The sequence below is a fragment of the Bos javanicus genome, chromosome 10 (assembly GCF_032452875.1).
Source record: "Bos javanicus breed banteng chromosome 10, ARS-OSU_banteng_1.0, whole genome shotgun sequence".
Classification (NCBI taxonomy): Eukaryota; Metazoa; Chordata; class Mammalia; order Artiodactyla; family Bovidae; genus Bos; species Bos javanicus.
In genome coordinates, this window is record NC_083877.1 from 54,533,408 (window position 1) to 54,548,728 (window position 15,321).

Genomic DNA, 15,321 nt, shown 5'->3' on the forward strand with positions numbered 1-15,321 from the left:
TCCCTACTTCCTTTGGTTTCGTGGTCTCTGCTGCTGGGGTCCGGAAACTGCTGAAAGGAACTGGATCTCACCTCTGCGGGTGCAGGCAGGAGGCGGCGGGGAGCTGAAGCAGAACGGTGTGTGAGTGGTAATAATAGTACTGATAATTACAAACGGAAGTGTTGGTGTAACGTTGCATGCCTTGGGTGATCTTACAGTGACTATTTGTTGAGCGACGTGGGCGAGATAAGGGTAATTTAGCCTCATGTACAGATGTGGAAAATGAAGCCCCACAAAGGTTAAAGGACTTGGTCAGGGTCATTTAGCGAACTAGTTGCGGAAGGGGAACCTTCCCGAATTTACTTGCGGTTTAATTGTCTGTTTTACAAGGAGGTGACTTGCAAATGTCTCCTTTTCTTACACTTAGTCATCGAACCAAAACCTGCTTGGTGAAGTTCTCATTTATCTAGTTAAGTGTAGAGTCCAGGAGGAAAAAAGACTTTTCCCCCCAGAAAAATAGTAAATTACGACTTTAGAAATGGCAACCCACTCCAGTACTCTTGACTGGAAAATTCCATGGACGGAGGAGCCTGGTAGGCTACAGTCCACGGGGGTCTCAAAGAGTCGGTCACGACTGAGTTACTTCACTTTCACTTTCAAGAAGCAGCTACTATTTACTCCGCCACTGTTGAGTTTTGTGACCCCGGAGACTGGCTTAGGATGCTGTGAAGTATTGCTGTAATAAAACATAAACATGATTCGCTCTGTTTTACCTGTTTATAAATATGTACTTAGTATCTCCGAACCATAGAACTTATCAGACTATAGACTACTGCAAGGAATATAACTTTCTGAGAAGTTCTAGAATCTTAACTCTTCAATTGTTAAAAGTAAAACCAGTGAAATCCCTATTTTATTTTTTGTCAAAAATGGATAGTAGATGACTTAGAGGTGATGCCAGTTTGTATCTACTATAGCATCAGAGGAAACTAGAAAATCTTTTAGTTTGTAAAAATTGTTTTTAATCACACATATTGTCATGAAATCGTAAAGAGGTAATAATGAAAAGTAACAAATCTCTCCCCTTTAGATGAGATTGGCAATCACATTTAACTTTCGTGGATGGCTGTTTCTTTTAATAGTATACCTTTTTTTTGTATACCTTTAAAGGCATAAAAAGTATGTTCCTCTATTTTTTAACACTTCTGCCATTTAATAAAGTATCAGTTTAAAACCTCTGAAAACGTTCTATAATAGCATTTAGCTTTATCTTACACCATCCTCTAACCCTCATTTCTCATATTCCCTTTGTGTCTATATTCCTATTTTAGTTACATCAAAAAGCATATTTACATATTATGAGAAAAATACTGTTTATGCAGGAGCAAAGTTGTGGCATGAAGGCTTTATAAAGGATATAGTACTGAGTTTCTGCTTTGCTTCCCATTTTCTTTGTATACAGACCTGAAGAGAGTTCCTGGATGTGGAGTTTGTTTTTTTAGAACCATCCTTGCGCTGTGAAGTGTTTGATGAAAAAATGTTTGGAAGATTGACTTTTCCACAACTGCTTTTTGCTAGCCTCCTTGGAATTGCTGGAGGAATATATATTTATCAACCAGTATTTGAACAGTATTACAGAGATCAGAAGGAGTTAAAAGAAAAGATGAAATTGGTACAAGACTCAGAAGAGAAGAATAGTTGATACTACATGGAGTTGAACTGTAATTGCTTAAAATTCCATTGAAATTATGCATTGAGTATTAATAATTAGTAAAAAGTTATTCCCTATAAATAGTAAAAAGTTATCAATTATACTTTAAATGTAAATACATTATTGATAGTGATTTTAAATTAGCTTTAAAAGTAGCACTGTCAATTTTAATGTTTACTTTTACTTTTTGCCATTCTATGTCTTTTCACCAGGATCTATGAGTATGTTTCCTTTTAAGCAAAAATGAATGTGTTAAGGAATATTTTATTTCCTCGTTGAGGCTTATTTTTCTGGGAATGCGGCCTATACATTGGCAGTCTAGAGTATATAAACTAGCTGGAATTGTGTTTACAGTTATGTTTGTAAATGAAGTTAACCAAGTCAACTACCTCATGCAGAATGCACCTCAATTAGCCTACAATTAGCCTACTTTAATATACTTCAGCACTCTTTACAACTTTATTATGTGAGATTATATCTCAATAAAACTGTCAGAGAGGACTTCCCTGGTGATCCAGTGGTTAAGAATCCACCTGCTGATGCAGGGGAGATGGGTTTGATCCCTGGTCTGGAAAGATTACACGTGCTACGGGACAACTAAAGCCTATGTGCCACAACTACTGAGCCCACATGCTGCAACTACTGGAGGCTGTGCTCTGCAATGAGAGGCCACTGCAATGAGAAGACCCTGCTTATTGCAGCTAGAGTAAACCTGTGCCTAGCAGTGAATACTCATGTAGCCACATAAAATTAAAAAAAAAAAAACACTGTCAGAGAGGAGGAAAAAAACCCCATTGCTTCCAGAGTAGCAGCTGCAGTTGGGGTAGTCCATTGTTTTCTTCCATAATCTATCTAGTATATGTGTGTGGTATAGAATATATATAACATAAAATTTATTATTTTTATGATTTTAAAGCACATTTCAGTGGCATTAAGTATATTCACATTGTTGTGTGACCAGCATCACCGTCCATCTCTAAAACGTTTGTTTAGTCTTTGCAAGGCCCAAAGAAGTGACTTGAATGGCAATGTGGAGATGCCCCACCCCTATATCCTTCATATATTTGAAGGTGGCATTAATGTCTGCAATTGTTGGCACGAATTGCCTCCAATTTGCTGTCATAGTCAGGGAAAGCAGATTGAGAGGCTTTCAGTTGGTTCTTTATACAATAATGATGTAGTATGGACTGAATGCATCCCCCCAGTCATAGGAGGGGAAGCCCTGATCCCCTTGTGAGGGTATTTGGAGGTGGGGCGTTTGGGAGGTAATTAGGTCCTGAGAGTGGAGCCCTTATCAGTGGGATTAATAGTAGTGTTAGTTGCTCAGTCCTGTCCAACTCTTTGTGACCCCATGGACTATAGCCATCAGACTCCTCTGTCCACAGAATTCTTCAGGCAGAAGTACTGGAGTGGTTGGCCCTTTGCTTCTTCAGGGGATCTTCCCAACCCGGGTCTTATGCACTACAGGCAAATTCTTTACCATCAGAGCCACCTATGTTTAAAAGCATCAATAGGATTAGTGCCCTTAAAGAAAAGATATCAGAGACATGCGCTCTCTCTCACCCATGTAAGGATATAGCAAGAAGGTGACTGTCTGCAAACCAGGAAAAGAGGCTTCATCATACACTGAATCTACCTCTGCCAGCCCCTTGATCTTGTACACCTCAACCTTCAAAACTGTGAGAAAAAAATACCTGTTGTTTAAACCACTTATTTAGTGGAATTTATTAATAGCAGTCTGAATAGACTAAGGCACAGCTCTTCCTGTAAGATCAATGTGAGGTCCCTGCCGGCTACTGAGTGTGTATATATATGTGTGTGAATATGTGTGTATACATATATATATATATATATATATATTTATATATATCCTATCCATGGACCTGAATTTGGGGAGGAATGACAAAGGGTTCCTCTAAAACAAATTTGGGCTAAACCTGCATTTATCCCACCCCCAATGACCCTGCACTCTAAACTGAGGGACTAAGGTCGCATTTAGAGCTTCCTTGTACCAGCCTCAGATCATGCAGTCAACAAGATGTGAATTTTGTCCTCGTTAAAGGCCTTGGGTCTCTCAGTAGGAGCAGAGGAAAGTTTATGGTAGATTCTTCTGGCATTGAGTCCTTCCTCAGGTAAACACAGCTTCTTTTAATCGTTAGGTCTAAATTTATGCAATGACTTAAATCAGGAAACTGGTAAAAGATCTTGATTCCCAGTGTGAAAACCAACAGCCTTCTGTTCCCTGTTCTTAATTTTCTTTTAAAAATATGTGAGTCAAGAAACACCCCTTTCTCTCCCCAAAACAATAACACCCATCTATTCCTTCAGAATATGGTGATCTTTTAAGCTATTGGCATATATCCCTGTATGCTATCAAGTCAAGACACCCTGGGTGCATTCCAGCCTGGTTTCCCATTTTAGCAGTTATGACTTGCCATCAGACCTTTGCCACTTGGAAATTCTTTTATTTCTAACTTGGGAGTCCTGTTGCAGCATCTTCTGTCAGTCTCAGCTCATAAAGGACATCCATGTCAGTGGCCTTCTCACCAGTGCCTCATCAGGGCCTTTCAGGTAACAGCAGGTGGTGGTTCTGCAGTCTCATCACAAATCCATTATTTTGACTCCAAAGTCAGCAGGGTGAGATAGGGAGAACAAGAAAGTTGAAGAGGGAAAGCCACGACTGATAGATTTTCAAGGGGGCCACTTGACTTGATCCTATGGGATTTTCTGAAGAGAATCTAAAGAAATTTTTAGCTATTATTTTGAAATAACTTCAGACTTAAAAAGTACAAAAATAATATAAAAAACTGTTATATACTTGTTATCCAGGTTCCACATATGTTAGCATTTATCCACATTTGCTTTAATCTCTCTCTATATATGTGCTTGGATATTATGCACACTCAAGCATTGTTTTTCTAAACTGGATCATGGAAAAAGCAAGAGAGTTCCAGAAAAACATCTGTTTCTGCTTTATTGACTATGCCAAAACCTTTGATCATATTGTGATCCTGCATGGATCACAATCGGAGAAGGCAATGGCACCCCACTCCAGTACTCTTGCCTGGAAAATCCCATGGACAGAGGAACCTGGTAGGCTGCAGTCCATGGGGTTGCTAAGAGTCAGAAACGACTAAGCGACTTCACTTTCATGCATTGGAGAAGGAAATGGCAACCCACTCCAGTGTGCTTGCCTGGAGAATCCCAGGGATGGTGGAGCCTGGTGGGCTGCCATCTATGGGGTCGCACAGAGTCGGACACGACTGAAGTGACTTAGCAGCAGTAGCAGCAGCAGTGGATCACAATAAACTGTGGGAAATTCTGAAAGAAATGGGAATACCAGACCACCTGACCTGCCTCTTGAAAAACCTATATGCAGGTCAGAAAGCAACAGTTAGAACTGGACATGGAACAACGGACTGGTTCCAAATAGAAAAAGGAGTACGTCAAGGCTGTATATTGTCACCCTGCTTATTTAACTTATATGCAGAGTACATCATGAGAAACGCTGGGCTGGATGAAGCACAAGCTGGAATCAATATTGTCAGGGAGAAATATCAATAACCTCAGCTATGTAGATGACACCACCCTTATGGCAGAAAGTGAAGAGGAACTAAAGAGCCTCTTGATGAAAGTGAAAGAGGAGAGTGAAAAAGTTGGCCTAAAGCTCAAACATTCAGAAAATGAAATCATGGCATCTGGTCCCATCATTTCATGGCAAATAGATGTGGAAACAATGGCTGACTATTTTTCTGGGCTCCAAAATTGTTGCAGATGGTGATTGCAGCCATGAAATTAAAAGATGCTTACTCCTTGGAAGGAAAGATATGACCAACCTAGACAGCATATAAAAAAGCAGAGACATTGCTTTGCCAACAAAGGTCCATCTAGTCAAGGCTATGGTTTTTCCAGTAGTCATGTATGGACGTGAGAGTTGGACTATAACGAAAGTTGAGCACGGAAGAATTGATGCTTTTGAACTGTGGTGTTGGAGAAGACTCCTGAGAGTCCCTTGGACTGCAAGGAGATCCAACCAGTCCATCCTAAAGGAGATTAGTCCTGGGTGTTCATTGGAAGGACCGATGCTGAAGCTGAAACTCCAATGCTTTGGCCACCTCATGCGATGAGCTGACTCATTTGAAAAGACCCTGATGGTAGGAAAGATTGAGGGCAGGAGGAGAAGGGGATGACAGAGGATGAGATGGTTGGATGGCATCACTGAATCGATGGACATGGGTTTGGTGTTGGTGACATGGTCTGGGAGTTGATGATGGACAGGGAGGCCTGGCATGCTGCAGTTCATGGGGTCACAAAGAGTCGGACACAACTGAGTGACTGAACTGAACTGAAATCCTTTGGAAACAGACTAAGTTGCCCATGTGATTCCCTTTACCTCTAAATATTTCAGTGTGCAATTCCTAAAAACAGGAATGTTCTCGTTTATTATAGTGTAATAATCAAGATCAGGAAGTTAAGATTGATAGGATATTATTATCTAATCTCAGATTTCATTCAGAGTCTACTAAGTCCTATTAATGTCCTTTAGAACAAGACAAAAATATTTTTCTGAACTGGGATCTAATTTAGGGTCACATCTGAATTTAGTTCATGGTTTTTTGGTTTAATTTATTCTTGTTCCTTAGTCATTGCCTTTTATGACCTTGAAATTTTCAAAGAATATTGGTTTGTTTTGTAAAATATCCCTTAATTTGAATTTGTTTAATGCTTCTGTAGGATTAGACTGGTTCCAAATAGGAAAAGGAGTACGTCAAGGCTGTATACTGTCACCCTGCTTATTTAACTTCTATGCAGAGTACATCATGAGAAATGCTGGGCTGGAAGAAGCACAAGCTGGAATCAAGATTGCCGGGAGAAATATCAATAACCTCAGCTATGCAGATGACACCAACCTTATGGCAGAAAGTGAAGAGGAACTAAAAAGCCTCTTGATGAAGGTGAAAGAGGAGAGTGAAAAGTTGGCTTAAAGCTCAACATTCAGAAAACGAAGATCATGGCATCTGGTCCCATCGCTTCATGGGAAATAGATGGGGAAACAGTGGAAACAGTGTCAGAATTTATTCCTTTGGGCTCCAAAATCACGGCAGATGGTGACTGCAGCCATGAAATTAAAAGACACTTACTCCTTGGAAGGAAAGTTATGACCAACCTAGATGGCATATTCAAAAGCAGAGACATTACTTTGCCAACAAAGGTCTGTCTAGTCAAGGTTATGGTTTTTCCAGTAGTCATGTATGGATGTGAGAGTTGGACTGTGAAGAAAGCTGAGCGCCGAAGAATTGATGCTTTGAAACTGTGGTGTTGGAGAAGACTCTTGAGAGTCCCATGGACTGCAAGGAGATCCAGCCAGTCCATTCTAAAGGAGATCAGTCCTGGATGTTCTTTGGAAGGAATGATGCTAAAGCTGAAACTCCAGTACTTTGGCCACCTCATGCGAAGAGTTGATTCATTGGAAAAGACTCTGATGCTGGGAGGGATTGGGGGCAGGAGGAGAAGGGGGCGACAGGATGAGATGGCTAGATGGCATTACTGACTCGATGGACGTGAGTTTGAGTGAACTCCGGGAGTTGGTGATGGACAGGGAGGCCTGGCGTGCTGCGATTCATGGTGTCACAAAGAGTCGGACATGACTGAGCGACTGAACTGAACTGAACTGAGGGTTAGATAGCTTCAGGTTATACCTTTTTGGTGGGAATACTGCAGAAGTGATGTGTTGGTATGGTTCACAGGTTCCTATTTTATTCAGTGAATTATAATCTATTATTATCACCAGGGCTGACCCCATGATTTGTGGGGCTCAGTGCAAAATGAAGATACATGGCTATGGATAGGGATCAGAAAGTCAGTCTCTTTCCATGGACCCACTTCTCCAACTCATGATGAGTGTGCAACCCCCAGAGTTTACAAATTTCCATGCTGGAGTGTTCTTGATTCCTGGTTAGTGGTGGCAGGAGGCCCCTGCTGCATGGCACATAGAATGTACTATGGTGCTGTCAGACTAGGGCAGGGACACTTGCCTTCTTGCCCACCCCATGGTGCCATGGGGCATGGGCTCAATCCTGATCTCTTCTGTACTCACGCCCAGGCTCCTGGCCATGTGGAAGGTGGTGGATTGGGCCTCCCCAGGTGAAGGTTACCAAGTCACTGCTTTGGAGTTGCGAATGCAAGGCCGTGCAGGTCCCAGGGGACTGATAGCTTACAGTGAACGATGTTGGATTCGTGATCTCCCAGGAAGATGTAGCATCGGGACCAGGGACCAGGCTTGATCACTCAAGAGCTTTTGTGTAGCAGAGTTTTATTAAAGTATAAAAAGTGACAGAGAAAGCTTCTGACTGACTTCAGAAGGGGGACAGAGAGTTCTCCCTTGCTAGTCTTAGCAAGGGAGTTATATACTTTTTCAGTTGGTTATTACAGTAAATCAAAAGAATATCTCAAGGTTGTAAAGGTTTTACCAGACCCACTTCCACAATATACATTTTAAGATGACAGGATTAGTCAGAAGGATCTCAAGAAGGAGAAACATGTCCTCAAGCAAGATACATTGTTATATTGACTAAAACAAAGCAATGTAGAAAAAAAGTTTATCCTTTTTTCCTCCTTGAGAACTCCAGACCCCTATCACCTCCTTGAGAGCCCCAGGCCCCTATCTCCTCTTCAAGGACCCTGGACTTCTTATCAACCTACTGTCGACTAAAAAAAAAGGTGCAACTTGAGAGTTGTGAGTTAAGTTTTATTTGGGGCAAAAATGAGGACTGCAGCCAGGACGCAGCATCTCAGATAGCTCTGAGAGACTGCTCCAAAGCAGCAGTGGGGGAAAGTCAATATATAAGGTTTTGGTTGTTCATCATGAGGATCTGATGTCACCATGAAGGGATTTAGTGCTTCTCTAGATATGAGGAGATGCAAGAATTGAGATCATAAAATCTGTTCCTAATGTTAGGTAGGTAGAATAGGGAAAAGGAGTCCAAAATGGCGGTGGCCAAAAGACAAGGAAGAGAAAAGCCCGCGAAAATAGAACAAAAGGAGGTCCAAGGACCAGAGTGAGGACCTCAGGTAAAACAAACAACACTCCTGGCTGGCCCAATTTACAAAGGACAGGCCCAGGGAGAGATAAACATATAAATAGAGGAGCCAAAGCTAGTTCTTTCTCTCTCTCTCTCCTTCCCCCGCGTGCTGGGGCAATCTTCTCCTCGTGTCTTTGGATCGACGTGCCCTCACGCCTCAAAGATGGATTTTCCTGTTATCTTCTAAATAAAATAGAGCTATAACACTGAGCTGTAACACTGATTTGTCTAAGAGCTATAACACAGTCCATTCGAGACCTGAGAGCTATAACACCGTCTATCGAAGACCTGAGAGCTGTGACATGCCGAGGGGGGCTTTAATGTCCGTTACTCCAAATCTTTGTTGTGACAAGAAAGAGCCGAGGAACATACACTCGCATGACACTAAAAACATCCAACTATTTAAAGACCTGTCCCACCAGATTCCCTGGAGCACGGAGTGCCTCACTCCACCCTGAACTCTCCCAGGGGTTGTTGAAGGTCAACAGCTGTCTCAACATGGGGTTCAGTCTCCCCATGGCAGATGGCAGATGCTCTTGGTAAGTGCCAATTTGTAGTTGACACTACCTAGGAATTGACTCTCTGAACCAGGAAGAAAGGCGTGGGCAGTGGCAGGAGTCAGAGCCATGTACATACAGAGGCTTCAAGCCTCCATCATGCTCCATTGTGCCATCAGATTTCACTTGTAAGACACACATTCAAAGATAAAATTATTGAAAACTTTAAGACGGTGACTGCAGAGCAATATAATTTCTGTGTGCTGGGCCCTGTGTGGTGTTTGGTTGCATGACCACGAAGCCAACCTGATGATCACTATTTTTATGTTCAAATTGTTCCAGATTTGGTCAGTTGGAGTCCTTTCAAGCTGGCCCTGTTTTTCTGTTTTGTTTTGTTTTTTGTTTGTTTGTTTGTTTTGGGGTTTTTTTAGTGTTTATTTCCGATATGAAGTGTTATTTTTGAGCATTTTCTGAAAAATTTATTGTTTAACACATTTACAACTAGATACAAAATACTTAAGAATATACTTTGACATTTGCAATGGACGTATTTGACAGGTAAGTTTTGTTAATGTAGCTTATAAACAAAAATATTTTTGACAGTCCCAGTTAAAACAAGCAAGCTCTTAACTGAGGTTTAATATACTCAGTTTCTGTAATAACTTTCTTTTGTTTTCCTCTGGGTACACTTTTCTCAAATTCCTTTTTGAATTTCCTCTGCCCATGCCTTAAATAACTGGGCAATCCTCTGGATTCTGCACCAAGTCCCCTTTTCACCCTTTCAGCACATTTTCTAGACTAACTCCTTGCCCCTCACATCTGCGTGGTGATAGCTCCAGTTCTTGTCTTCTGTGCTTCAGACCAGCACTTTCAACTGCATACTAAAGAGTTTCACCTGGATGTTCTGCTGGTGCCGGCATGTCAGAGTTGAAATGTCCTGAACCTGTTGATTATGGTCTGTTTCACTCTCCCTACCTGTTGCTTTCTTTTGCTTAGGGGTTCCTAGTTGCCCAAACCAGAAACCTGAGCATTTCCATGAATTCCTCCTTCTCCCTCCCCATCTACAACCAAGTCTTCTTGATTCACTCTCCTGAGTATCTCAACTCTGTCTATTCATCCTCATCCTCATGGCCATCCCCTTCAACCAGATCACTGTTATCCCTCACTTGGATTTCAGCATGCTAATTGGCCTTCCCAGCCAATTCTTAGCCTCACAGCCATTAAGAAAATGGATTCTGAATTCTGGTCCTGGCTTTGCCACTTATTAGCTATGTAAAACTGGTGAGGTTGCTTAATCTCTTTAATGCGCCTTTTCCTCATCTGTAATGTGGAGACAAGAATAGTGCTTATTTCATAGGGCAATTGTGAGAAGTAAATGAGGTGATATATGTAAAGTTCTTAGCATATTGGCTGATTCAGAGTAAATGGTCAATAAATGTTAGCCTTTATTATAAGCATTCCAGGGTCCTTCATTACCCAACCTCTGCTTATTTCTCCAGTTTCTTTGATTGCTCCTTCCACTCTTTTCAGCTTTTCTGAGCTTTCAGTTGCTCCAGTTTCTCATTCTCTCTTTTTTGCCTCCAGGCCATTCTTCTGATCTTTTTCATAGAATTCTCTTCTCACCTTCCCCAGGGCTTCCCTTGTAGCTCAGCTGGTGAAGAATCTGCCTGCAATGCAGGAGACCCTGGTTCGATTCCTGGGTCAGGAAGATCCCCTAGAGAAGGAAATGGGAACCCACTCCAGTATTCTTGCCTGGAGAATCCCATGGACAGAGGAGCCCGTCGGGCTAAACCCCATGGCATTGAAAGTGTGGGAAACGACTTAGCAACTAAACCACCCCACCTTCCCCACTTATTCATCCTTCAAATGGGCCTTAGAAAGCATCACTACGAACAAAGCTAGGGGAGGTGATGGAATTCCAGTGGAGCTGGTTCAAATCCTGAAAAATGATGCTGTGAAAGTGCTGCACTCAATATGCCAGCAAATTTGGAAAACTCAGCAGTGGCCACAGGACTGGAAAAGGTCAGTTTTCATTCCAATCCCAAAGAAAGGCAATGCCAAAGAATGCTCAAACTACTGCACAATTGCACTCATCTCACATGCTAGTAAAGTCATGCTTAAAATTCTCCAAGCCAGGCTTAAGCAATACATGAACCATGAACTTCCAGATGTTCAAGCTGGTTTTAGAAAAGGCAGAGGGACCAGAGATCAAATTGCCAACATCTGCTGGATCATGGAAAAAGCAAGAGAGTTCCAGAAAAACATCTATTTCTGCTTTATTGACTATGCCAAAACCTTTGACTGTGTGGATCACAATAAACTGTGGAAAATTCTGAAAGAGATGGGAATACCAGACCACCTGATCTGCCTCTTGAGAAACCTATATGCAGGTCAGGAAGCAACAGAACTGGACGTGGAACAACAGACTGGTTCCAAATAGGAAAAGGAGTACGTCAAGGCTGTATATTGTCACCCTGCTTATTTAACTTCTATGCAGAGTACATCATGAGAAACGCTGGGCTGGAAAAAGCACAAGCTGGAATCAAGATTGTCAGGAGAAATATCAATAACCTCAGCTATGCAGATGATACCACCCTTATGGCAGAAAGTGAAGAGGAACTAAAGAGCCTCTTGATGAAAGTGAAAGAGGAGAGTGAAAAGTTGGCTTAAAGCTCAACATTCAGAAAACGAAGATCATGGCATCTGGTCCCATCGCTTCATGGGAAATAGATGGGGAAACAGTGGAAACAGTGTCAGAATTTATTCCTTTGGGCTCCAAAATCACAGCAGATGGTGATTGCAGCCATGAAATTAAAAGACACTTACTCCTTGGAAGGAAAGTTATGACCAACCTAGATGGCATATTCAAAAGCAGAGACATTACTTTGCCAACAAAGGTCTGTCTAGTCAAGGTTATGGTTTTTCCAGTAGTCATGTATGGATGTGAGAGTTGGACTGTGAAGAAGGCTGAGCGCTGAAGAATTGATGCTTTGGAACTGTGGTGTTGGAGAAGACTCTTCAGAGTCCCATGGACTGCAAGGAGATCCAGCCAGTCCATTCTAAAGGAGATCAGTCCTGGATGTTCTTTGGAAGGAATGATGCTAAAGCTGAAACTCCAGTACTTTGGCCACCTCATGTGAAGAGTTGACTCATTGGAAAAGACTCTGATGCTGGGAGGGATTGGGGGCAGGAGGAGAAGGGGACAACAGAGGATGAGATGGCTGGATGGCATCACGGACTCGATGGACGTGAGTCTGAGTAAACTCCAGGAGTTGGTAATGGACAGGGAGGCCTGGCGTGCTGCAATTCATGGGGTCGCAAAGAGCTGGACACAACTGAGTGACTGAACTGAACTGAACTGAATCTATACATCACTTGTCTCTGGGAAGTACTGATTTGGTATCAATTAACTTGTGTTCCAATTAGTCAGACTTAGCCACTTAAGTCTTCCCTTATCAACAACTTCCCTTATCAAGGATCTTATCTCACTGCACAGAAGTTGATCTCTTTGAGGACAGGATCACTGAGGGCAAGGACCAGTTTGCCTTGTTCACTATTGCATTTCTAGGACCTAACACAGTGTTTGACTTGCTGGATGAAAGGACAAATGTATGAGCCACAGCATCGCTGTTTTCTGATCTCCTGCCTGGTGAAGTCCTGGTGACAGCCCTGCCTGGCTGTAGGAGTGGGGAGGGCTGAGCGCTCCTTGAATCATGTGAACCATTAGCAGTTGCTGCATTGTTGGCACCCTTACCCCCACCCTCAACAGATCTTAGCTGATCAGTGACTCCCAAGACTTCCTCTACACATGAACATGGAACTACTTTCCCTGTTTTAACCTCCACTGACATGATGGCTTTTCTCTAAGGAATATCCCTTGAAACCATCACCCTATAGTGAATCTGTTATCCCTAACTCTGCGATTACTGCATTATATTTGCTTGGAACTATTAAAATGAATATGTATTCAATATTTAGCAACTTCATATGATTCATCCTATATGTGATTTTTTAAAGTAATCTGAGAAGCTCATTGTGCTGTAATGCAAACTGAGTAGTCTGAAAGGATAATGAAATTGGGCAGGTGGCCTTGAGACAGCTGGAATTTGTGATCCAAGAAGAATTTGTGAGATAGAACAGATAGGAGGAGCCAGTGGACTAGGACTTCCAAACATTTTGCTTTGCTGAGAAGTAGACTTATTTGGTTGAGAGGTGCTTTGCCTAAGGACTTCCCTGGCAGTCCAGTGGTTAAGACTCTGCTCTTCCAATGCAGGGTCTCTGATCAGGAACTAAGATCCCAGATACCTCCTGATGTGGTCAAAAATTAAAAAAATAATAAATAAAAAATGCTTTGCCTGAAAGCTCACAGGGGTAGGCCCAAAAGTTCTGTTCAGACCTTGAGGGCGCTGGAGGAGGAATTTGGAGCTTCTAGTGAGAAACTGCTGGAGAAGGCAATAGCAACCCACTCCAGTACTCTTGCCTGGAAAATCCCATGGACGGAGGAGCCTGGTAGGGGGCAGTCCGTAGGGTCACGAAGAGTCGGACACTTACTGAGCGACTTCACTTTCACTTTTCACTTTCATGCATTGGAGAAGAATATGGCAACCCACTCCAGTGTTCTTGCCTGGAGAATCCCAGGGATGGGAGAGCCTGGTGGGCTGCTGTCTATGGGGTCGCAGAGAGTCGGACACGACTGAAGCGACTTAGCAGCAGCAGCAGCAGCAGTGAGAACCTGCGGGCCTGAAGCTTCCCACCTCTGCCTCACAGCCACAGGTCCAAGCGGCCCACAGAAAGCCGTCGGCACTGAGAGACGGAAGCTGCTAGGGGGCAGCAGAGGCTCGCAGGTGTCTCGCTACAGGAGCTAGTCTTTCAAGTTTTTTTCTTTTTTTTTAATTTTAACGAATTGCTCTAATACTTGGAAATTTAAATAAGAGAGATTTTGTAATCTGAACTCGACTGTTCAAGAGCAGAGACCCTGTTTACTACCCCACTTAACTACCCTTTTTGACGGCCTACCCCCCCCCCCCCAACCCCGCTCCAGTCATCCAGTCATTCTCAAGTATATCCCAGAGCTTTCCCTCACTCCAGGAACACCAATGCCAGGCTACCCGAGTGAAAAGCAGGCGGGGCCGGATGGACAGTGGCAAAGCCAGGACGCCCAGCGCGGATCTGGCCCCCGGGGAAGCCAGACGAAGTGGGCAGTCACTGCAAGCTGGGAGCCCGCCCCTCAGATCCCCGCTTAGGGCCTCAGGAGCCGTTGGTCTCAGGGCCGACTTTGCAACCGCTCAGCACCTGTGGCGACCAGAGACAGACACTGACCCTGACGCCCTGAAAAATACCTGTAGAAAATGGCTTTGGGGGAGGAGATTTGGGGAGCGGCACCAAACTATACCTTATAGTGCCCCGACCCCAGAGCAGTTTTTAAATGTCATCCCCGTGTCTCAAAACGAAAACAACCCCTTAAGGTTTGGCACCTTCCAGGAAAGGACAGTGGAGACTGGGTTTGGGCTAAAAGAGGAGAGTGGGGAACTTTGTGTCGGCCCCCTGGGCAGGTACGTAGGGGCTGGGGGCGGCGGGCTCGCCCTGTCGGGCGGGGGTGCGCCCCGAAGTGACAGGAGGAAGCTGGAGGTGGAGGGCGGGGAGGAGGTCCCGCCCCCACCTCGCGCTCCTTTACGGGAAGTGATGTGGGGCCAGACGGAAAATACCCGCCAAGGACCCGAAAAGGCCGGCAGCGGGTGGACGCCGCGCGCAGAGACAGAGCGGCGTGGGGACCGCGGGCGGAGCAGGTGAGGCGGAGGCGCGGGCTGGGAGGCGCGCTCGGGCTCGGGGCGCCGGTCACCCCGCGGGGCAGCGCGACGGAGCGGGCGCACCGAGGGTCTGGCCCTGGGGCCGGGTGTTGGGGTTGCAGCTCCTCTCCGCTCTCTGGGAGGCAGAGCCCACCGGAGAAGCTTCTTTGCTTCTCCCAGGCCCTCAGCACAAACTCTACGATGACAATCGCGGGGGTAGGGGTCAGCTTGGGCGAGGTGCCGATTAGGTGGAGTCCCAGGTTGGG

General features: G+C 44.0%; 3 protein-coding genes across 5 annotated transcripts in view; all 3 read left to right on the plus strand.

The window, feature by feature from the left end:
- Nucleotides 1-25: 25 nt before the first annotated feature.
- Nucleotides 26-2,041, plus strand: PIGBOS1 (PIGB opposite strand 1). Of its 2 annotated transcripts, none has more exons than XM_061431237.1 (2): nucleotides 26-116; nucleotides 1,442-2,041. In XM_061431237.1, exon 2 carries the CDS (start codon nucleotides 1,517-1,519, stop codon nucleotides 1,679-1,681), a length of 165 nt encoding a protein of 54 aa, XP_061287221.1. In that variant the 5' UTR covers nucleotides 26-116; nucleotides 1,442-1,516; the 3' UTR covers nucleotides 1,682-2,041. The 2 variants fall into 2 exon arrangements, with proteins under 2 accessions (XP_061287221.1, XP_061287222.1); XM_061431238.1 differs by having other exon boundaries at nucleotides 32-120.
- Nucleotides 39-15,321, plus strand: part of RAB27A (RAB27A, member RAS oncogene family) — a 95,138-nt gene continuing 79,855 nt past the window's right edge. The window contains exon 1 of one of the 2 annotated variants that reach the window (XM_061431227.1): nucleotides 39-116. The gene's annotated coding sequence lies outside the window, so the exon portion shown is untranslated. Of the gene's footprint in view, nucleotides 121-15,321 lie in introns of both variants that reach the window. The other variant, XM_061431228.1, reaches the window with a different exon arrangement.
- LOC133256263 (uncharacterized) overlaps nucleotides 5,644-15,321 on the plus strand; it is a 48,617-nt gene continuing 38,939 nt past the window's right edge. Inside the window, exon 1 of the mRNA XM_061431226.1 lies at nucleotides 5,644-15,055. Coding sequence (XP_061287210.1) covers nucleotides 14,403-15,055 — 653 coding nt within the window. The 5' untranslated portion in view covers nucleotides 5,644-14,402. The remainder of the gene's footprint in view (nucleotides 15,056-15,321) is intronic.

What these genes read in the sequence shown, in the direction of transcription:
- PIGBOS1 (XM_061431237.1), top strand. Translation starts at nt 1,517, where the DNA reads ATGTTTGGAAGATTGACTTTTCCACAACTGCTTTTTGCTAGCCTCCTT.